Source organism: Bombus impatiens, unplaced genomic scaffold, assembly GCF_000188095.3.
Source record: "Bombus impatiens unplaced genomic scaffold, BIMP_2.2 scf_0225, whole genome shotgun sequence".
NCBI classification, from domain to species: Eukaryota; Metazoa; Arthropoda; class Insecta; order Hymenoptera; family Apidae; genus Bombus; species Bombus impatiens.
The window spans coordinates 1,624,675-1,645,991 of NT_176644.1; the positions used below are offsets into that span (position 1 = coordinate 1,624,675).

A 21,317-nucleotide genomic window follows, 5' to 3' on the forward strand; every position below is an offset into this window, starting at 1 on the left:
AAGTGCACTAATGTACCAAATGGTACCGTTAATACTAATACTTCTAAAATCAAACATCCATGATGTATCAATATTATTTTATGTTTGACCAATATTTCCTGAAAAAAGACATCTCTACATAGACAAGAATTAATAATTAAACACATAATAATTATATGAAGTCCGTAAACCTCGAGTTTACACCTAAAATTTGCTTTCGACAAATCTCTTCGACATGAGTGTTTCAGGTATGATGTTTATAAAGATCAATCTTGATATCTGGCCTATCTAGATACATAATTATACAACAATTTCTATATTACTTTTCTATACATATGTTTTCCAATCAGATAAAAATTTGATTTTTGTAGTGCATTAAGTAAATCAATAAAAATAAACATAAATTAAAAAATAACATGTATTTGGTCTTAAGTTGACACGATTTATGGCGCTTGCGCAGGTAAATCTTTCAATGTTATCCTTCGAAATTTTCATAGTGTACGAAAACATATTTTTATTGAACAATGAAATAAAAGGAAAAAATTAACATTGCTTAATGTAATAAAAAGGGCATAATAAATTATATATATATTTATCTCATTTCGCCTTTAATTTTGAATTTTATCGATTTAATTAATCTCTCTTAAATTTTTACCATATAAAGAAAATTTAAGTATATTGAACCACAAAATATAAATACATGTCTCAACAAAAATTGTAAATTAAAGAATAGAAAATATTCAAATAAAAAATGAAAATTGCATTTTAAATGATCACATTATCGATTGAGGATGCATATGACCTTGTCAAATGACATCACGTTACTAAATTAGGAGTTTATTACCGCGACAAATGTGTTGTCACAATTAAAAGATTCTATGATGATTACGTGTTTTGCAATTCATTTGCAATTTGCCATTCCTACTTTGTTGCCCTCACATCATTTAGAGGAAATGCAATGCACACATTTATTCATCATATCAAATATTAATTTACTTATTTTTAATATATTATCCCTGACCCATGATAAATACTAATAAATAATGAAAAATGCATACATAACATAATATTGCATTATTAGAGAAGTTCTTAATAGCATTTATTACTACATAATAATTTTTACAGGTAATACTAAAAATATCTAAATATAAAATCAAGATTGTCATATCTGTGATATCACATAAAAATATCATTCACTATTTATTAAGTAAGTCATGCTCAAATCAAGAATATATAATATTTAATTCTGTTATCTAAATATTATGTAATTATTTAGAATTTATAACATATCTTTCTACCTTCCTTCTTTTTTTTTTTTTTTGAACAACAAAATTAATTTTAATTATTATAATTTCTCATCGTTTATGTTTATTAATGGCAAGGTACTGGTTTAAATTATCTGTAAAGTTTCTTATACTTTTTAGATAAATTATAAAAATTTAAGTATCATAATGACAAATAATTCAAGATATCTAGGATATCACAATAATATAAATAGAGAATATTTAACAGATGGAGATGATAATCATCGTGCACCATCAGATCGTACAGTATCTGAATATATTGTGTCTACTGACCATGCTACAATGGTAATTTATAACTTTTATGTACAATTATAAACATATGTACTATAATTAATATGTTAGTAATTATGAAAATTTGCATTGTACTTAAAAATATGTATTAAATAAATAGTGTATGTATAATACAATATGTTACCTTATAATACTACTTACTACTATGATAGAACATTCAAGAGATCTATTATTTATTATATATGTACTTAAATTTGATAGATGAAATCAATGAAAAAAGATCATTCAGATAAATATGAAAAAGAAGAAGGAAGACAATCACGAAATATACACAATAGTCGTGGTTCAATATTATCTGGATCTTCAAGACATAGTCTTCATCCTCTTAGTAAAAGTATTTCACATGGTAGCATATGTGACAATGGTTCAGATATATATGTTACAAGTGCTGCATATAGGGCAACTTCAGATATAAGGTTGTAAATATAATAAAATATAATATGTTTTATATGTATATGATTGTATCATAAACGGCATTATTATTTAATCAATAGCCATGTATCGCATCACAGTTTAACACCAAGTTCAAGATTAGGACATCGAGCACCCAGTCATTGTAGTTACGGTTCTGCAAAATCAGTAAAATCTCACACATCTAGAAAAGATGGTATTATTATAGAAACCATGTCGACACCTAATCCTTTTTGCCCAAATACCAAAGGAGTTTGCTGTCTTATGTTACTTCTTAATCTTGGTTTAATTCTTGTTGCATTAGGCTTTGTTATAGTGATTCAATTTTTTCAACCATTAATAGTTTGGTAAGTATATGTTTAAAAGGAATTATATAATTTTCCTAGTTTCTCTTCAATTTTATGCAGAACAATATTATAAATTTTAATAATTTATATTATAACTTAATTTCATAAAAATATTGCATATAAAGGAATTTATTTTTTAAGATTTCTTAAAATTAATATTTTGGAATTGTTTTAGGATTTTGGGAATAGTTTTTCTTGTTTTCGGATTCCTAACATTGATAGGAAGCCTCATATACTGCGTACATGTATTTCGAAATGCTAAACATCCACATGATATCAATCCAGAGGATCTTTATTGGACACGATATTGGCAAGGACATGTAGGTTCAGCACCTGAAGTATATTACAAGGCAGAGGATAAATATCATGATGATGGATACAGTGATCGTTTGAGCAAGTATTCACATAAATATTATGATCGGCAAAGATATTAAAGAGAAAAAACATCTACTTCATGTAAATGTGAATATATCCAATGTGTTTATAGTAATCTATACATAACTTACATATGAATTGATTTCAAGACATAAGAAATGTATATATTACATATATTACATATATACATTAATTGTACTAACATATTTAAAATCTAGTTTATGAAACTATATTTTGTATAAAATAGTAAGTATTATTTATTTTATACATATATATTATATATTTTATTTTGTAATGAGTATATTTTATTTTTATAACTTATCTTCATATGCATAATCCAGCAATATTTCTATCTTGCATGCAATAATAAAAATAAAAAGCATATTAAGTAGTTGTATTACATCTCTAAATTATTTATAATAATTTATTTAACTCATAAAATACATCTACCAACGTCTTGTACTTCCAACTGTACAGTCAAATAATTTTTCATTTAAAAATTCTCCTTGACCATCGAGAATGAAATACAATCTTCTGCCTTGAATCCTCATTGGCAAGTAAGATTTCATTTCCTGCCTTGCTAATGTAACTTTAACCTTATGGGGACACATAATTAATTACTCATTATTTTAAATTAATTATTAACTTATTTTAATTATTACATTAAATATTTTTAGTTAGTAGATATATTAAAAACAATATTATGTTTAGTTTGTTTCAATGAAACTATAAAATATTTTATTCGACTACAAAAATATATACTTCAAAGTAAGATAAAAATGACTTTTGTTATTGTTATTGTTATTAAATTAAAATAAAATTAAATTAAATTTAAATAAAAATACATACCTTTTCAAGAGGAAGTGTAATGTTATCATATCTTTTAAATAAATGATTAGTGATTATAGATACATCTTTGCCACCTTTATGTAAAATAACGTACTTTACAAATCTTCGATTAAACAAATATAATACTATACTGGCAGGAGGTCCTAAACATGAAAATACATGCGTGAAAATAAATTTTTAACATATTATGTATTATTTTATATCTGATTTATTTTATCTAACATATATTTATTATTTATTAGATTTTACCAATGAATATAAGCATGAAATATAATTTTTTATATTATTTATATACATTACCTATTATTATAGAATATGCAAAGTACATGAAAGATGCTCCATTTATTTTTATGTACTCTGCCCAAGATGTATCCTTACACCATGTTGTTATATATTTTGAATTATAAGTTGTCACTGCTATTAATGTATTACAAAAAATCCACCCATAGAAAAGTAGTTTCACTACTATGAAATCGTAAGTGTCTGTATTCTTATATAATATTACATTATTTTGCACATTTGTATTTATGTCTTTCAAATCGTTATATATTTGTTTCTTACATTCTCTATAAAATAATTAAATAAAATATTATTTAGGTATTTTTCAAAAAAGAAATTAATTTTCATAAAATTGCATTTTTTATATAAGTATAAATATAAATCATAAAAAAGTGTTATATTACCTTATACTTTTTATTCTAAATGTACATTTGGACGAAGAGTGGAGAGATTTATAAAGCATAGGATTCTTATATTTAGTATTTCTTACCAATGATTGATAAACAAATTGTAACTTACAAAGAGAATTTGTTGCATTTCTATGAAATAAAATATTCAACAGCATTGTCATATTATTTTACCTATAATTATTTATGATCTATATCACTTTCATTTCATTTCATATTTGAATTACATTTATTTTATGAAATAAAATTAATTTAATATGTAGAACGTAGACATTAGTATATCTTTTGGTTATGTTACCGTACGTTATATATTACCTGCTATTACAAAGAAAATATTTCATTCATATGATTGCATGTAATTTGTAATTGTAGAAACATAAAACATCATTATCTAATTCTAAAATACGAAATAATATAGTGTATTATTTCAATAATAAATCATAATGGGTAAAATAAGTATAATACTGAATTTAAATATACAGAAAAGATATAATATAAAATAAAAGCTTGACTATACAATGATACAAAAAATAATATTTTAAACACTTCGTAAAAAATTTTTTTTGATTATCTATCTTCAAATAAAATTATAAAGAAGAAAAATTATTATATATAATATAAAATTTCATATTTTGAAAATATATAATATTCACGTACATTAGCGCATTAATCAATCTTAATCATGAATGCTAAAAATAAGAACATTTTGGTTAAATAAATAGACTTAAAAATGATTAGAATATAGGAAATAAGAAAAATCGCTGTACCCACCGAAATAAGGTCGCATAATAAGCGAAAGCCGATAAGAGATTATTATTATTATTACTATTATTATTAATTCTTAATTTTATGTTATTTCTGTATATTAAATGATGTTTCATATCTAATAAAACATATTTTATCTTTACATATTTTAAATCACAGTTATTATTTACAGTATATCATATTAATCGACATTTCTTAAATTTACAAAATATATATCATTAATATAGCTTTTGGAAAATATTGAAAAACTTATACCATTATTGATATTAGTCTTTTTCGTGTTTCACGTATGTTTTGATTAACTATCGAAATTAACCAAACGATCAATTTGACAGTTTCCTTCGATCTTTTCACATCGATGAAATTGTTGACGTTTGTTGTTAGAACGATGCCCATGTATTATCAGCTGCTTTTAATAAAATAAATAAATACAAAATGGGTGACTTCTTGGCATCTAATAATATTTGTGGGCAAAATTTATTACGATTAGTATCTCGTGGAAATGCTATTATAGCAGAATTAATGAGATTAAAGGACTATGTGCCACCTGTATTTAGGTTATTTATATTCTATTAAATATTTTATATAAATGCTGTGTTATTAATATAAATACGATTATTAGCCGAATTATTATATTTTAATAATTCTTAAATATTACTTATAATATATTGTATAAATTGTATTATAAATAAGCACGTTAATTTTCTCTTACTTTACAGCTTGGACTCAAAACAAATTGTACAAAAGTATGGATCTATTATAATTGATTTTGTATATTTTAAATCTGCTAGTACATATGAGCAAAAAATAGAAAATGACCCAGTAAGTACACAGGAAATGATAAAATTATATAAATGAACTCAAATAGTTTTTAACATTTATTTTAAATTTATAATAAAATCTAATATTTTCTTAGATTTCTTTATCTAAAATTACTTTAATTGTTCTAACAATTATTCTCTTTAGATACTTCAAGAGACAGATGAAGAATTACGAAGTAATTTTTCTGATATAATTTCAAGATTTTATTTAGCCTTTGAAAGCATGCACAAATATGTAACAGATCTAAATCTCTATGTAGATGAGTTAGGAGATGGAATGTATATTCATCAGTCTATAGATACTATTATGCTCAACGAAGAAGGAAGACAATTAATGGTATTTCTATAATTTATAAATATCTGTTTTATAATTAAAGATATCCTAAATTATATTATTTTTTGATATTCATTAAGTTTAAATTAAATGATTAAATTTTAAAGTTATTTTTATTCTTCTTGCAATTATGATATTAAATTGTATTTTAAATTACATCTTAGAAATATATTAAGTATTGTCCTATATTAAATATTAAATTGCTTTTATTAGCTTTTTATTTTTATAAAATTTTATAAAACATTACAAATGTTTGTTATATGGTTGTACTATTTTTATAATAAAACTTTTGATGTATTGCATTTACCTAAAAGAAAGGTAATAATCATATTTATGTTAATAGTGTGAAGCAGTATATTTATATGGTGTTATGTTGCTTTTGGTGGATTATCATTTTGAAGGATGTATAAGAGAAAGATTACTTGTTTCTTATTATCGATATAATGCTCAACGTTCATCCTCTACAAGAGTAGATGACATATGTATGTTATTACGATCAACAGGATTTTCTAAAATTTCTAATAAACGACCTGCAAATTATCCTGAAGAATATTTTAAGTAAGCTCTTACAATTTTTTCATTTTATAATGAATCTACATCTGTTTTATAAAAGATTGATTTTGCAGAAGAGTGCCACTAAATGATTCCTTAATTGAACATATTATTGGACGCTTGCGTTCTGACGAGATATACAATCAAAGTCTTGCTTTTCCACATCCAGAACACCGTAGTACTGCTCTCTCTAATCAAGCATCAATGTTAGTTATAATTTTATCATTTAAACCATCCATATTACATACTCATACAGCTATAATGAGGGAAACAGTAGACAGATTTTTCCCTGATAACTGGGTGATCAGTATTTATATGGGAATAGTAATAAATTTATGTGATTGGTGGTTACCATACAAAGCAGCAAGAACAGCACTTAATAATACTTTGGAATCATCAAATGTAAAAGTAATTGCACAAAACTATGGTCAAAAAATGAAGGTAACTACATTTTTTATTTTTAATGGTAAAGCGTTCCCCAAATACTTGACTTTAAAATAATAATTTAAAATATTTTACCTTATTTTATTCTTGTTTTAATATTATAATATATATATATATATATATATATATATATATATATATATAAGTTGTAAGATAATAGTAATAATTATACGGAGAATTTCTAATCATAGGGATTTCAGTTGCGATAAAAACTTTCCTCTTCCTGTGTTTCATGCTACTGCTTTTCGCTTTCTGTCTGTTTCGTTATCGACCCTCTTTCTCGATACCACGGGATACGACGCGAATATGCTAACGGCATATTGAAAAGGCAACTCGACTTTTCGATGGATTTTGTTATTCATTATGGTAAAAATTTATTTTAGAAATTAATATGTGAAACGGAGGAAGTGCAATTAGCAGTGACTTTAGACGAGAGTGCAATAGGTTCTCTGGTAAAATTAGTAAGGGAGTGTAATGTAGTATTACACTGGATACTTTTACATACTGCAACGTCAACTATATCATTAGAAGATTCAAAACGTTCACGCATGCTTAGACAATTAGTAGTGACTGAAAGCAAATATACTACATCTGATTATCTGCAATTGTTATTAAGTACTGCTCAAATTGAGCAAGGTGTTAAACAATTATATAAAGACGTATGATTGACATTTCATACATTGTATAATTATATGAAAAATTTAGGAAAAGTTTCATTAACTTTCTTTTCAATTTTTAGTTGTTATTTGGCAAAGAAACTAAATGGATTAGGGATAAAGGAACATGTGTTGAACGTATAACAGATCTTGCTCAAATATTTGGTGGTAATAAATCACTTGATGGTATTGAAAGAAATCAAAATTTGCATACTTGGTTTATGGAGATCAGTAAACATATTGATTCATTGCAACAAGAGGATGGAAGAAAAATAGTGCAATTATTACAAGCATTAGAAGAAGTGCAAGGTAAATATAATTTACTTACAGATAACATATATCATAAATAATGCAGTAGAAGAAGAATGTACAGGTTCTTCCTGGACTTTGAAAAGATCATTGAGGTACTTTCAAGACGAAAGACATGTTTCCATTTCAGACAATAATTCTGCAACTTTCATTGGTAGACTTGCTCGTGAATAAAATAGAAGAAATTATAATTAACTTAACTCTTTATTATGATATTGATTCATAATAAAATGTTAATTTTAATTTCAATAATAATTTCAGAATTTCATCAATTGGAAAACAATTTACATATATCACAGTATTTAGCTGATACACGAGAAATATTGCATAACATGTTGCGCACAGGAAGCATAACGGAAGATACTATGATAAGTTTAAATATAGTGACAGATTGTTGTTATGCATGGAATATAATGGAATCATTTATTGATACAATGCAAGCTAGTATAAAAGAAAGTCCTCCTACTGTAATAAAATTAAAAGCACTTTTTTTGAAAGTAAGCTTCATGTATGATTTAAAAAATTAATTTTTATTTATAATAATCAACATTTCTTCTACTGTAGCTAATTTATTTCCAGATGGCTTCAGCTTTAGAAACTCCTTTATTAAGAGTAAATCAAGCACACAGTGCAGATTTATCATCAGTATCACAGTACTACAGCAGAGAACTAGAAAAATATGCAAGGCGTGTCCTGCAAATAATACCTGAAACTGTATTTGGTTTACTTGCTGAAATAGTACATCTTGAAACCAATGCCTTTAAAGAAATTCCTACTAAACTGCCAAAAGACAAATTGAAAGATTATGCACAATTAGATGATAGATTAAAGGTATGTATACATTTTTAACTTCCTTGTTTTATTTAGTTCAGTCAAGATTTAGAATAAACTCATATTTTTAAGTCATATAATAATAACAAATTATTTTAGATGGCTAAATTAACATATGCTGTATCAGTATTTACAAAGGGGGTGTTGTCTTTAAGAAGTGTTCCATTAGGTGTATTAAGAGTTGATTCACATCGCCTTTTAGAAGATGGTATACGACAAGAACTTGTAAAAAAAGTAACTCTAGCTTTAGATAATGGTCTTATTTTTGAACCAAAATCAAAAGTAAGTTTTTATTGCAATGTGTTTATTGTGAAGATATTTTATTAGAAGTTGTTAATGACGTGTCATTCCAGATATCATTGTTACAAAAACTGCATAATTTAACAGCAATAATAGATGGCTACCGTAAATCGTTTCAGTATATTCAAGATTACATAAATATTAATAGCTTAAAAATATGGCATGAAGAAGTTTGTAAATTCATGAATATTTGATTTGTACACATTTATTTATATTAATATATATTTATACATGACTTTTTATGATTCACAGATAACATATATCATAAATAATGCAGTAGAAGAAGAATGTACAGGTTCTTCTTGGACTTCGGGAAGATCATGGAGGTACTTTCAAGACGAAAGACACGTTTCCGTTTCAGACAATAATTCTGCAACCTTCATTGGTAGACTTGCTCGTGAATTACTTCGAATTACAGATCCTAGGTAAATATTTTTTTATATTTATATATTATATGTAAATTTATTTTTTGTACTACTTTACTATGTCTTCTATTATTTTGTATCGTTTACATTTTCATATTAATTGCTTTTCTAAACTTAATATATAGATATAACATAATTAATATATTATATTATTCTATATATTCTATTGTATTGTCATTAATTAATAATTTTTACATTCATATTTTTAGAACAACTGTATATATTGAACATTCTCTTGCCTGGTATGATCTCAAAACACAAACGGAAGTATTAAATTATAAAATTTTTTCAAGAACATTAGAAGCAATTGGCACACCCGGTTTAACTGGTCTTGATAAACTTATTTCCTTTTACATTATTACTGAATTAAACAGTATGATACACCTTATAGAAAAAAATATTCGCAATAAAGTATGGTCATCTACAATTGATTATTTTGATGCAATATTGAATTCTGTGGATGGCCCTAAAGGTAATGTTATCGAATAATGATTGTTATTTATATATCTATAGTAATTTGTGAACATTTATTTTATCAAATATGTGTATTTAGGTAACATGTCAAAATTTCACAGTTCCATTACTGCTCAAACAAGTAAATTTTGTCCACAATTACTTGACTGTGTATTGAAAGTCGGACATTATCAACTTCTTAAGAAAAAAATAACGTATGAATTAAACACAGCTTGTAAATTTGAAGCAAAGCATATGGAAGCGGCATTGCAAACATTAAACACGTATGTATAAATATTAAAAAAGTATTTCCTGTTCATATTAATCTCCTTATTTCTTATATTTTTACGGCTTTCAGAGCTATATTATTTGAAATTGATAAACAAAATAGCAATGAACAAACTGAAACCGAGAAAAATGAACTATTACGCGAGCTTAGTATCAGATTAGATTGGGCTGGTATAAGCAATCCCCATAATAATATTTATATTAAATCTCCAAATATAAATAATATTGCACTTATTATGTTTTTACTTACTGTATTACAATTATCCAAATTACAATATTGTAAAAATACAGGTAATTTAAATATAAGTATATATATAAATTTAAAAAAATAATGATATATACATATAAGTAATTATAATATATAAATAAATAAATAAATAACTTTACGACACAATTGCAGGAAGTCTTTTGAGTAAAAGACCTCAAGATCCTCTTGATGCTGTAGTTTTTGTTATTGGAGTACAAACTATCTTACGTCAATGTACCTATTCTGCAATGACACGCTATGTTAAATATCTTTGTATATATGTTCTTTCTTGTGTTGCTCCAGATAGGTATACTAATTTTTTACAATATACTTAATAGAAAAAATTCGTCATTACGTATATTAAAAACATTTTGCTCCTTGCAGTATAAAAGCAGGAAGTGATGGAGAATCAGAAGGATATAATACTTTACATATTCTAGAATTATTTACGAGATATTCTGGTATATCACGGTCACTTATACTTAAAGAAATTCCTATGATCATTATGGATCATTTCCAAGCAAAGACTGCTAAATAAATAATATAATTTTGTGGCTAAAAAAGTAATTCGCATTACATTGAAATATGAAAAGTATAAATATCGTTTATTTTGTACATACATTTAAATATGGATCTGTATTTTGTACGTACATATATTTTAATATATGTATAGATGTATCAGTTCTTGTTAAATGAAAAATAATAAAATTCTATTACTATTACAAAAACATGTAGTTATTTAATAAATACATTATTTATTTACAATAATCATTAAATACTGTTATTTCCTAGACAACTGATTGTTGTGTTCAAAATTGATACCTTTTGATATTCCTGAGTGAAATTTGAGAATATTTTTTATATTATGTACTAAACGCGTAATAAAGTAATAGTACTCAATAAATCGTTTAACACATTCTGCTAAAAAGATACAGTTGTACTGCATAAAAAATTATACATTTTTTTCATCAAAGATATCTTTATTTTAAATAATGGGTAATGTCTGCTTCAATATATTGCCGATTTCTTTTTTTAAATTTTTCATTGAAATGTATAAAAGCACATCAATTGCATCAGCAGCATTAGAAATTTTAAATGACGCAACTTATATGTTGCTAATAGTAAAGATATTAAATGTTACAATAAATTATATCTCAAAAAATAAAATATGAAAATAAATATGCAAGATTCTTAATAACAACATTTATCAAAATTTGATCAACTGATGCTTTCAACTATAGTATATCTTACTCTAAAATTCAAATAAATTAAATTTTTATATTAAATTTTCATGTAACGAATACATATGTGGGACTATAGCTGCTCGTCATCCCTATCTGTAGCAGAAATTTACGTACGCATTGGCGGCTCAACACGGTATTCGGTGCGAGCGGCGGCAATACGGCGCTTCTCAAATAATCTTTGTGATATCCTCGTTTCAAATTACATTAAAATAATATTTTTAAACCCAATCCAAACATTATCACGATTACGTAATTATATAATCAATTTTAAGTTGTATCATATTTTATATATTGTTAAAAATGACAAAATGAATGACATAGAAATTTTTGCCGGCAAAAACGGCCGTTATCAGAGCGTGAAGACGCCGACCGCCGCTTTGCTTCCTCATAGATTACTAGAAAATTTACTGTAAATATTTAAGAGAATATTATAATACTCATTAAAATGCTTATAAAATAAAATTATTTTTCTTTTATTATATTTTACATTACTTCAAATTATATATACAATATTTTAAATAAATAAATGAAATAAAATAATATCATTGATAGGATATATGGGCGGCTAGGACGTCATTGACGCCGTCAGCGGTGACTGCAACGGCGATGCTGACGGCCTGCTACAAAAGAGACTGCGATAAACTCCGGGCGCAGTCTTTCTTGCTTATACGTGCGGTTACAACATGGTCTATTTATACTTAAAATTTAAGTTGCAATTTCTTAAGATTTCAGATATCGTATTGATGCAAAAATGTGTAGCAAAAGTGTTTATTATATTCTTATTATCATTAGAAACAATATTATATATTTACACTACACTTTTTATGCTTCAAATTTAAGTTGCAATTTTTGAAAATTTTATATAATATCGTGCTGATATAAAAATACGCGGCAAAAGTGTTTATTACGTTTTTGTTATGATTAAAAATAATATTTTATATTTATACCACACCTTTTATTAATCATTAATTTGTATATCCATATTTTTTATCTCAAAGTACATTATTTTTAAATATTTATTATTTAGTAGATTTCCATTTCGCTTACAAAATATATATATATATGTATATAGATATTTCAAATTATACTATGTATTATACATTTAATATAAGAAAGCAAGAAATGGAGTACGTAAGTATCATAATTTCTTAATTATATTTATATTCCAACTTTTATGTTTCATTTGTGATTAATGATTACGATATGACCTCGTGGTATGTATCAACTTGAATTTAAGAAGTTCATCACTCTCGTAATACTATAATTTGCATAATAAGTATTGTAGAATGAAGACAAAATCATATTGATATCAAATTTTAATTCTTCTTTAATATTATTAAAAATTGTATATATCAAACTAAATTAAAATTACAAACTTTCAACTTGTAAAAATGTTTAATTTACTATTTCCTACAATTTAGCAATATGAAGTTGTCTAATATAAAATAAAAAATAGAAGGAAAAGAAACATATGAATGACACTTATAGTTATTAAGCTAACATTAATATTTTTCTTTCAAAGTTTATACTCTTCTTACACATTGTTTTCTCTTCATATATGTATCTATTTATTTCTTTCACATAAGAATATACTATAAATAAGAATTAATTAAACAATTTTATTATATAATTTTTATAAATGTACAAGTATAATTAATAAAGCTTTTTTTAATACTAGAAAACCATGCGAGCAAGTGTCATTATTGTATTGGCTTTCGCCACTGGGATTGTTGTAGCCACATCTAGAAATCATAATTATTCGCATTTCGTAAAACATCATGCAAGACCACGAGTAATTCGAGGCTTTAAACCTGAATATATGTCTACGGCATATGGTTTCGGGAAAAGGCAAAGTACTATCGATGTTCCAAAACTCAATAAACAGGAACGAATTTTATCAACACTTTTACGTTATTTTCCACAAGGGTACATACATGTTTTAATAATTTAATTCTGTTAAATTATTCCTCTATATCAACAATTAATAAGAAAGATGCAAGTGTAATTTAATAAAATAATGAGCAATCAAATTTTTTGATATAGTTAATACGATATAAATATTTTAATTTCAGAATTCCCGTAGATTGGTTACTTCAACAATTGAAAACGAATCCAACTTTTGCTACGAAATTAACACAAGCGTTAATGGATGAACGTACTGATTTTACGTCAATGATAGATCGCTCTAATCCAGAAAGAATAACTTGGCTATATTAAATCTTTTATGTATGATCAAATGATATACACAATTCCTAGCTATACCTTCTAGTTTAATAAATCTGCGATATTTAAAAAACTCTTTTGTTGTTATTAACACATTAGTTTCCTAAAATAATGCATATAATAAAAGTAATTATTACTAAATAATGTATCTATAATATATGTACTATACTATTTTTAAATATCAATATACGATATTCTCTTCTGAAGAATTTAATAGATGTAATTTATAAACTAAAATGTGATTGATTAAGTTCTAACAACCTATTATTTTATACGTTAATAAGCGATGGAATTCTTTAAAGTAAATAGAATTTCAAGCTTATACTGTTAGAGAAATATGCAATTTTTAGCCATTAAAAACATCGAAAAGGTAGATTGTAATCATAAAACTAACGTATTGTTAAATCAGTGTTGCCAACTATAAATTCTTAAAAATAAGCGGAGGAACAAAGATATACATATATATATATATATATATATATATATATATATGTAGTTTCAGGGTGTGACTATCTATCTTAAGAATAATCAATGGTTTACAGCCCAGAAGGGCTTCGGTTTCTACGTTTCACGGACATTTTCCTTCGTGCATGTTTTTCCTGTTGTAGTTTTTGCGATAGCAAAATTGATTCGAGACGCAGATACATTTAATTTTGGAATAGAATTAATCTGAAAAAGAATAAAACGGGAGCAGAAGTGAAATCTTGAATACGCAATATCTAAGTGACGCCGGCCAGCTTAAGCCTTGGAGTCTTAAAATCTCCAAAGGCCCACAGGCATACACGAGACTAAGGTAAGAGTCCCATGAGACATTCTCAACAATAATATATATATATATATATTTTTATAAATGATACATGAAATTCCGTGACATCTTTTGTTCAAAGTTCTACAGATTGGTACGCAGTAATATTTAATAATATTACAATGTTAACCTCAAATATTCATAAAAATCTTTCAATAAACTGGGAGTCAGTATAGTCAGTCAATAACTAATAACATATCATGAAAGAATTGTGAAATTTAAACCCTTTTTAATGTGATTGGAAATTTTTGTTTTAATGCACATTAATCTTAATTCTCTGCATTATTTTGTATATGATAATAATTCACAAAACATTCAAAAGTATATGTGTTATATACAGTATATATAGTTCTATATTAATGTACAGCTTTACTGCATTGATGTAGGACTAAATTTCAAATATTATTTTATTTATAATTTACAAATTACAAACATTTTATATTACTGACATATATATATATTTCATATTATATATTCATAATTACTAGGTATTACATTTAACACCAAGATCTGTAATAGATTTGTTGTGCAAAATTTTCTTTTTATTGTTTTTTAATATGGTTTTGAATTCTAGTTTAAACAAATTTTAAAAACGACTTCTCATGTATTAAACTCTAAAAATAAATATATTGGTATAAATATGAATTAATACTGTGTGGTTACTTTATATAATAATAGTTTATAAAATATGACATTGACATCAGTTAATAAACTCTGATTCAGCTTTTAAATATTATTACTTCAATCTGTAAATGCATTAGTGATATACTATTGAATTTTGGTGTATGTTTGCAAATATTAAATATTTTTATTTTATAGTATTCGTAGACAATTACTTTATAGTTAAAGAATTTATGTTTATAAACATGGTTTTAGTTTTAATTAATTTCTCGCTCTCATATTTGTAACATCTTTATTATTATCATCAAATCTATAAATTATATTAATTTTCTTATTATTAATGACAGTCTGCTATACATTTATATTACATTTATATTATTTTGTATATAAACTATAAATGACATGATAGAAAGTTAAATGATTTTTGTTCTATATAGTTTCACTTACGTATGATGATAAATGTACAAATACTTTAGTTTCTCTTTTCCTAAATTTTTCCTCTTCCCTTTGTTCTTTCTTTCTCCATGCCCAAAAGACATTCTTACAGGTTGAAAGTCCGTTCGTTATAGTTTCTAGTGCAGTACAAAACGGTTTGCGGTTTACCGGTATTTCTTAGTTTGTGTTGTGTTCGAGTTGAAAGTTTAAAACGTAAAATAAAAAGTTCGGGCAAGAAATCCTGAAAATTAACAGTATGTATTGTAAATGTGAAAAAGTTCAGTTTATGTATAAAGTACAAAAGTTGTTAGTAAAAAAAAGTTATCAACGTGATATAAAAAGTATGTTCGACACAGTATGGATTGCTCGCGTTGTGCCTTCAAGAGCAAGTACTGCACAGGCTCTTATTGATACAGGTAAGCCCTGTGATGCTACTGATGCAGATTTTTCAGTGCTACATTTGGTCGGTTCGGCTAAAAAATTCACTTCTCAAGTAAGGGGAATTAACAATTTGTTTAAGCAGTGGTCCCATTTTTTGTCAAATCATTATTGTATATGTTATAAAAAAGAATAACTTTTTTACAGGTTAGAATAGTTCATCATGTCAGACTCTGGTTCAGAAAGTTCCTCTTCGGAGGGTTATGATGGAAGGAGAGATCGCGTTGCATCTGCTGACAATGTGGCATCACCAAACTTCTCACACCATTCATCTGTATCTGGACGTAAATCTAGAGCAAGTTCTATATCTTCAAGAGAGAAGTCACCTGGATCTATTATATCAGAAAGAGATTTAAAATCCCCAAGATATACACCAATATCTCCAAAATCTCAAAGATCTGGTTTAGCATCTCCTAGTGAAGTGGGTTCTCCAAGATCAACTCGTAGTTTATCAAAATCACCACCTGCCTCACCAAAATCATATCATTCAGGAAACAATTCTTTGGATTCACCAAGAACTGATCGCAGTTTGTCTCATTCTCCTATGCAAGATGAGAGATCGTGCCCATCTAGTCCCCATGATTCTAAATCTTTACATCTTGAAGATACAGAACCTAAACAATTTGAACTGGAAGTAGATGCACAAAGATCTGGAGACAATTCCCTTAAATCTTATTCCTATAAAAATAGTGAATCGAGACAAAGTTCACCAAAATCACCAAGGTCTGGACGTAGCTCAGCAAAATCATTAATGTCTGGAAGAAGTTCTCCAAAATCAGGTCCAGCATCTCCTATGGATGATCAAGAGTCAGAAAAGCATTCTCCACCTCATTCTCCACCACAACATACAAAAACTTCATTTAATGAATTGGACGGGGAACAAATTTCAGATGGAGATATCGAAGATGAACCTGAATCAATAACTAAATCAAAACCCACTCCAATTACACATGGTGAAGATTTATCAGATGTTTCTGATCTAGAAAGTATAGATGGAGTTGATGGTACTATTGAACATGAATCAATAATCAAAGAAAATCAACAAAATGAAGAGAAACGTATGAGTAATGATAAAATAGAAAAAGAAGATAAACATGCACCAGTTGGATTAACAGAGGAAAGCGAACAACTAGATTTTGAAGCCGATGGTCAATGGAAAGATGAACGTGATGAAGGTAAATAAACCAAAAATTATTATAATTTAAAATAAATATTGTTAAAAATTAAAAACTATTTTTAGGTGAAGTAGAAGGACCAATTATTAAAGAAAGTAAAGACAAAGATGATAAAGATGGAAAAGACAAAGATAAAGATAAATTAAAATCAAAAGAAGGTGGTGATGCTAATGACAAGGAAGAGGGAGAAGAGGATGGGGAAAAAGTAGAATCAGAATTAGAAGAAGGAGAGCTTAGTGATGGTGATGATGTTCGACCAGAAGAAACAGAACCAAGACCTGTTTGTCGCTTTTATAACCGAGGACAATGCACATGGGGAGTTAGTTGTAGATTTTTACATCCAGGTGTAACTGACAAGGGAAACTATACAATGTTTGACATGGTACGACCAATGGCATATCCACCACATGCAGCTACTCCACACGAATTTAGGCCGCATATTGAAAGGCCAAATATGGTGCGACCATTACCTGGATATGGAGCACCATCACATACACCAAAAGTAGAAGATCTTCCTGCTGAATCTGCATGGGAACGTGGATTACGACATGCTAAAGAAGTAAGTTTTTATTTCATACTTCATAAGGTATCCTATTTGAAACAAACTACATCATTTTTGTAAGCTTCCTTATTTCCTGTAGCTAAATTTTGAATAACCACAAGTGTACTTTTTACGAATTTCTAAATTTTAAGCATACAGAAGATTTACATTTTCTTTAATACATTTTTATGACTTCTGAGACTAAGTTTCCATGACAAAAAAAAAATAATTTATAAATGTAAGAAGGACATTACTATATTGAGAACTCAGAAAAAAGTGACATTAAGAAAATTATTGTTTTCACAGTTCTTCCCATTTTTTGACTCAACAGCCTTGAAGAAAGATCTTGGTTGGTTTAGCTTACAGAAAACTAAAATTAAACTAAACAAAAAACTAAACTAAAATTAAAACTATTGCTTATTGTCTCTTGTTCTTGCATATCTCTGTCCCCTTCTTCCTTTCTCTATCCAACATCCTCAGCCATTCTGTCCTCCTTTTGAATTCTTATTGCTTAAAATCTCAATTCTTACACTTCTTTTCCAATTTCAATCCTACGTCATATTGTTTCACTGCCATGGAAAAAATACTTTTGAGTAAAATGCTTTACAAAATAAACGGAAGTTTTATATGTTATTTTTATAAGAAATATGTTATTTTTATAAGAAAATAGTTATACGATATTTTTATAAGAAATATTTCTATTCTTATCTACTTTTTTACACAGATGATGCGCAAAGCAAATAAACGCAAGGAATCAGATATGGACTTCGAAGAAAAGAAGATGAATTTAAGTTTAGGACAAGATGAATTAGATAGAGAAGCGGGATATTATGTAAGAGCAGCTAGTCCAGAACCACCTGTTGAAAGATGGCCTCCTAGAGAAGCACCTAGAAGAATACCACCACCAAGGCTTACACCAGAAAGATATATTGATGATCCTGATACTTATTATGCACCACCAGCAGCACCACCAGAATATTATAGGTAATATTTATTATTAAAGTCAAAAAGCAAATTAGAAGTATTTGTTATGTATTTTTCAAATTTTTAAGGCAAATATTCGAATACCGCTTTTTCTTTCAAGGAGAGTACATTATAAAGCAGACTCTCGAGTCACTGCTGAATATAGGGAACGTATCGATTATCACGCAATTCCTCGTGGAACACCTCATTCTGTTTCTCCACCACCACATACTAGAGAAAGAGAGAGAGAAAGAGAACGTGAGCGTGAGCGCGACAGGGAACGAGAATATTATGAGAAATATGAGAAGAAACATAAACGTCCATCAAGGGAAGTCATAGTAGAACGTATTCCACCGACGAAACCTTGGCGAGAGGAAGAACCACCACCAGAAGAAAGAAGTAGAGGAGATGAGTGGGCAGATCCTTGGATGCGCCGGAAATCTCCAAGTACGATACGTCGAAATACATCATCTCGACGATCACGAAGACAGTCGTATTCTTCAGGTTCTTCGTATACGTCCACAAGGTAACATTTATTTTTAATTATAGAAATAATATAAAGGCTATAATTTTTATGTTATTAAACATACATTACAAAATTATTTAAATTATAATCCAATTTTTTAATTTTTTTTAATGTTTACACGTGAAAAATCCGTACAAACGTACTGTATGCTGTTTTTAGCTCTAGCCGTAGCTCAAGCCGCTCTAGCTACAGTTCTTACGACTCCCTATCCAGGTCCCGATCACCATCCCCTCCTTCTAGAACCCGTGGTGCTGGCAAGGGGAAAGCAGTGGTGACATCGCCACCTCCTAATCCGCCAACGGTTGCAGCTGCTGCACCTCCGCGTGGTGCCATGTTAATGAATCCACCCGCCCCTTCTCCTCGTCCACCTAAAGGTTCTATTTCCCCTACAACTGGTACGCTTCACCGACGTGCTGGTCTCAATCCACCTGCACCGAGTCCGCTTTCTTCCCATCAACGTCATCACGAAAAGGCAAGAGACAAAGCAGCGATAGCTGCGGCTGCAGTAGCTAAAGTCATTAAAAGTCGATCTCGATCGAGGTAAAAGTATAAAAATTATATTTCATTACTGTAATAAAATTTAGACTTTTGAGATCTTATATCGATAAAAACAACAAGATACAGGATGTGTATTACTAATATAAAAAAATATGTTTTTAGGTCATCACACAGTAGTTCAGGTTCAGAAAGCAGCGGTAGCAGTACTGATTCTAGCGAGTCAAGTTATTCCTCTTCTTCCAGTGAAACACGTCGAAGGAAAGGCTCGACTCCACCAGTAACGCGAAAGGATTCCAAGGGTATTGATGCCTTAAAACTTAGTGGTACTAAACAACAAATCAAGCTTACATTAAAGCCACCAAACAATACTACAACAGTTAAAAAAGTTGACCGATCTACTTTAATGGCTGGAAAGAAAAGAGGTTTAGAATCACCACCGTTAATTGATAGTAAAGCAAGCGTTGCTGCAGCTGCAGCTAAAGCAGCAAAGAAAGCTAGTTCACGACGAGAAGAATTATTAAAGCAACTCAAAGCCGTGGAAGATGCAATTGCGCGTAAGAGATCAAAAGTTTAATAACGCAGTATACATTATTTGTCATTTTGTATACATACATACATAGACACAAATATTTCTTAGATATATATAATTAGCCCCTATAAAGTAACATGCGATATGAAAATAAAATGAAAAATTCATATCAGGGCAAAAGCATTTCTAATTTCGCAAATTTTTCTAATCACAATGTCAATATTTAACTTCTTTTTTTCATCAGCATGTAAACCAACATACAATGTTAAATATAGTACTGTGTCATTATAACTTCTTCGTTATTGAAAATTTAAAAACTATTTGTGCTTGTACGTGTACACACGTACACATATGCCTGAATGTATATGTAAAGACAAGCCGTACTTTGTTTCTAAGAATTAAATGATCAGAGTGATTCTTATAAGTAGGGTAAAAATAAACAAGATATCGTTTTAAACTGCCAAATACACGTAAATAAAAACAAACGTGTAATTTATTTGTATATGAATGAAAGATTCTGTTGAAATATACAATATATCTATGATCATAGCAGACCTAATATTTTTTAACATATACAAATTTCGTGATATTAAACGACAATAAAATGTCGCGCCAGTATAAATATTCTATAACCTTTTTTTATCTTACAATA

General features: G+C 27.6%; 5 protein-coding genes across 17 annotated transcripts; 4 read left to right on the top strand and 1 right to left on the bottom strand.

Moving 5' to 3' along the window:
* The first annotated feature begins 96 nt into the window (after positions 1-96).
* Positions 97-2,769, top strand: LOC100741899. Of its 3 annotated transcripts, none has more exons than XM_012383891.3 (6): positions 97-227; positions 1,105-1,186; positions 1,404-1,568; positions 1,776-1,990; positions 2,069-2,332; positions 2,508-2,769. In XM_012383891.3, the coding sequence occupies exons 3-6, from the start codon at positions 1,431-1,433 to the stop codon at positions 2,764-2,766; spliced, it is 876 nt and encodes a 291-aa protein (XP_012239314.1). In that variant the 5' UTR covers positions 97-227; positions 1,105-1,186; positions 1,404-1,430; the 3' UTR covers positions 2,767-2,769. The 3 variants fall into 3 exon arrangements, with proteins under 3 accessions (XP_012239314.1, XP_012239316.1, XP_024222432.1); XM_012383893.3 differs by having other exon boundaries at positions 2,087-2,332; XM_024366664.2 differs by lacking the exon at positions 1,105-1,186 and having other exon boundaries at positions 148-227.
* A 327-nt stretch (positions 2,770-3,096) lies between these two features.
* On the bottom strand, positions 3,097-5,307 carry LOC100750114 (transmembrane protein 223). 3 transcript variants are annotated; one of them, XM_033319999.1, is made up of 6 exons: positions 5,014-5,137; positions 4,900-4,931; positions 4,240-4,557; positions 3,857-4,122; positions 3,557-3,699; positions 3,097-3,303 (listed from the first exon to the last, which is right to left on the bottom strand). In XM_033319999.1, the coding sequence occupies exons 3-6, from the start codon at positions 4,404-4,406 to the stop codon at positions 3,154-3,156; spliced, it is 726 nt and encodes a 241-aa protein (XP_033175890.1). In that variant the 5' UTR covers positions 4,407-4,557; positions 4,900-4,931; positions 5,014-5,137; the 3' UTR covers positions 3,097-3,153. The 3 variants fall into 3 exon arrangements, with proteins under 3 accessions (XP_033175890.1, XP_012239318.1, XP_012239317.1); XM_012383895.2 differs by lacking the exon at positions 4,900-4,931 and having other exon boundaries at positions 4,240-4,560; positions 5,014-5,307; XM_012383894.3 differs by lacking the exon at positions 4,900-4,931 and having other exon boundaries at positions 5,014-5,144.
* A 64-nt stretch (positions 5,308-5,371) lies between these two features.
* On the top strand, positions 5,372-11,352 carry LOC100742018 (WASH complex subunit 5). 2 transcript variants are annotated; one of them, XM_003488295.3, is made up of 17 exons: positions 5,372-5,564; positions 5,727-5,829; positions 5,974-6,165; positions 6,506-6,720; positions 6,789-7,155; positions 7,542-7,817; positions 7,898-8,123; positions 8,385-8,620; positions 8,703-8,954; positions 9,054-9,236; positions 9,308-9,424; positions 9,507-9,679; positions 9,889-10,151; positions 10,233-10,416; positions 10,491-10,711; positions 10,821-10,974; positions 11,052-11,352. In XM_003488295.3, the coding sequence occupies exons 1-17, from the start codon at positions 5,443-5,445 to the stop codon at positions 11,203-11,205; spliced, it is 3,438 nt and encodes a 1,145-aa protein (XP_003488343.1). In that variant the 5' UTR covers positions 5,372-5,442; the 3' UTR covers positions 11,206-11,352. The 2 variants fall into 2 exon arrangements, 1 of the variants encoding a protein (XP_003488343.1); XR_004461446.1 differs by lacking the exons at positions 10,821-10,974; positions 11,052-11,352 and having other exon boundaries at positions 5,443-5,564; positions 10,255-10,416; positions 10,491-10,507.
* A 1,648-nt stretch (positions 11,353-13,000) lies between these two features.
* On the top strand, positions 13,001-14,207 carry LOC100742258 (allatotropin-like). Its single transcript, XM_003488297.4, has 3 exons — positions 13,001-13,042; positions 13,590-13,837; positions 13,984-14,207. Exons 1-3 carry the CDS (start codon positions 13,001-13,003, stop codon positions 14,126-14,128), a joined length of 435 nt encoding a protein of 144 aa, XP_003488345.3. The 3' UTR covers positions 14,129-14,207.
* Positions 14,208-14,655: 448 nt separating this feature from the next.
* On the top strand, positions 14,656-21,287 carry LOC100742381 (zinc finger CCCH domain-containing protein 18). Of its 8 annotated transcripts, none has more exons than XM_024366596.2 (8): positions 14,656-14,927; positions 16,108-16,488; positions 16,581-17,608; positions 17,674-18,167; positions 18,874-19,133; positions 19,234-19,638; positions 19,798-20,178; positions 20,299-21,287. In XM_024366596.2, exons 3-8 carry the CDS (start codon positions 16,597-16,599, stop codon positions 20,708-20,710), a joined length of 2,964 nt encoding a protein of 987 aa, XP_024222364.1. In that variant the 5' UTR covers positions 14,656-14,927; positions 16,108-16,488; positions 16,581-16,596; the 3' UTR covers positions 20,711-21,287. The 8 variants fall into 8 exon arrangements, with proteins under 8 accessions (XP_024222364.1, XP_024222363.1, XP_024222365.1 ...); XM_024366595.2 differs by having other exon boundaries at positions 14,659-14,927; positions 16,096-16,488; XM_024366597.2 differs by having other exon boundaries at positions 14,659-14,927; positions 16,130-16,488.
* The last annotated feature ends 30 nt before the right edge of the window (positions 21,288-21,317 follow it).

Coding starts and splice junctions, on each gene's coding strand:
- LOC100742018 (XM_003488295.3), top strand. CDS start 5,443: ATGGGTGACTTCTTGGCATCTAATAATATTTGTGGGCAAAATTTATTA. Junction 6,721..6,788: donor TATCCTGAAGAATATTTTAA/GTAAGCTCTTAC, acceptor TTGATTTTGCAG/AAGAGTGCCACTAAATGATT. Junction 9,425..9,506: donor TAAAAATATGGCATGAAGAA/GTTTGTAAATTC, acceptor TATGATTCACAG/ATAACATATATCATAAATAA.
- LOC100750114 (XM_012383895.2), bottom strand. CDS start 4,406: ATGACAATGCTGTTGAATATTTTATTTCATAGAAATGCAACAAATTCT. Junction 3,700..3,856: donor TGCATATTCTATAATAATAG/GTAATGTATATA, acceptor TTTCATGTTTAG/GACCTCCTGCCAGTATAGTA. Junction 3,304..3,556: donor TTACACTTCCTCTTGAAAAG/GTATGTATTTTT, acceptor TGTCCCCATAAG/GTTAAAGTTACATTAGCAAG.
- LOC100742258 (XM_003488297.4), top strand. CDS start 13,001: ATGTATTATACATTTAATATAAGAAAGCAAGAAATGGAGTAC. Junction 13,043..13,589: donor GAAAGCAAGAAATGGAGTAC/GTAAGTATCATA, acceptor TTTTAATACTAG/AAAACCATGCGAGCAAGTGT. Junction 13,838..13,983: donor TTACGTTATTTTCCACAAGG/GTACATACATGT, acceptor TTTTAATTTCAG/AATTCCCGTAGATTGGTTAC.
- LOC100741899 (XM_012383891.3), top strand. CDS start 1,431: ATGACAAATAATTCAAGATATCTAGGATATCACAATAATATAAATAGA. Junction 1,569..1,775: donor CTACTGACCATGCTACAATG/GTAATTTATAAC, acceptor TAAATTTGATAG/ATGAAATCAATGAAAAAAGA. Junction 2,333..2,507: donor TTTCAACCATTAATAGTTTG/GTAAGTATATGT, acceptor GAATTGTTTTAG/GATTTTGGGAATAGTTTTTC.
- LOC100742381 (XM_024366596.2), top strand. CDS start 16,597: ATGTCAGACTCTGGTTCAGAAAGTTCCTCTTCGGAGGGTTATGATGGA. Junction 17,609..17,673: donor GAAAGATGAACGTGATGAAG/GTAAATAAACCA, acceptor AACTATTTTTAG/GTGAAGTAGAAGGACCAATT. Junction 19,639..19,797: donor TCTTCGTATACGTCCACAAG/GTAACATTTATT, acceptor TGCTGTTTTTAG/CTCTAGCCGTAGCTCAAGCC.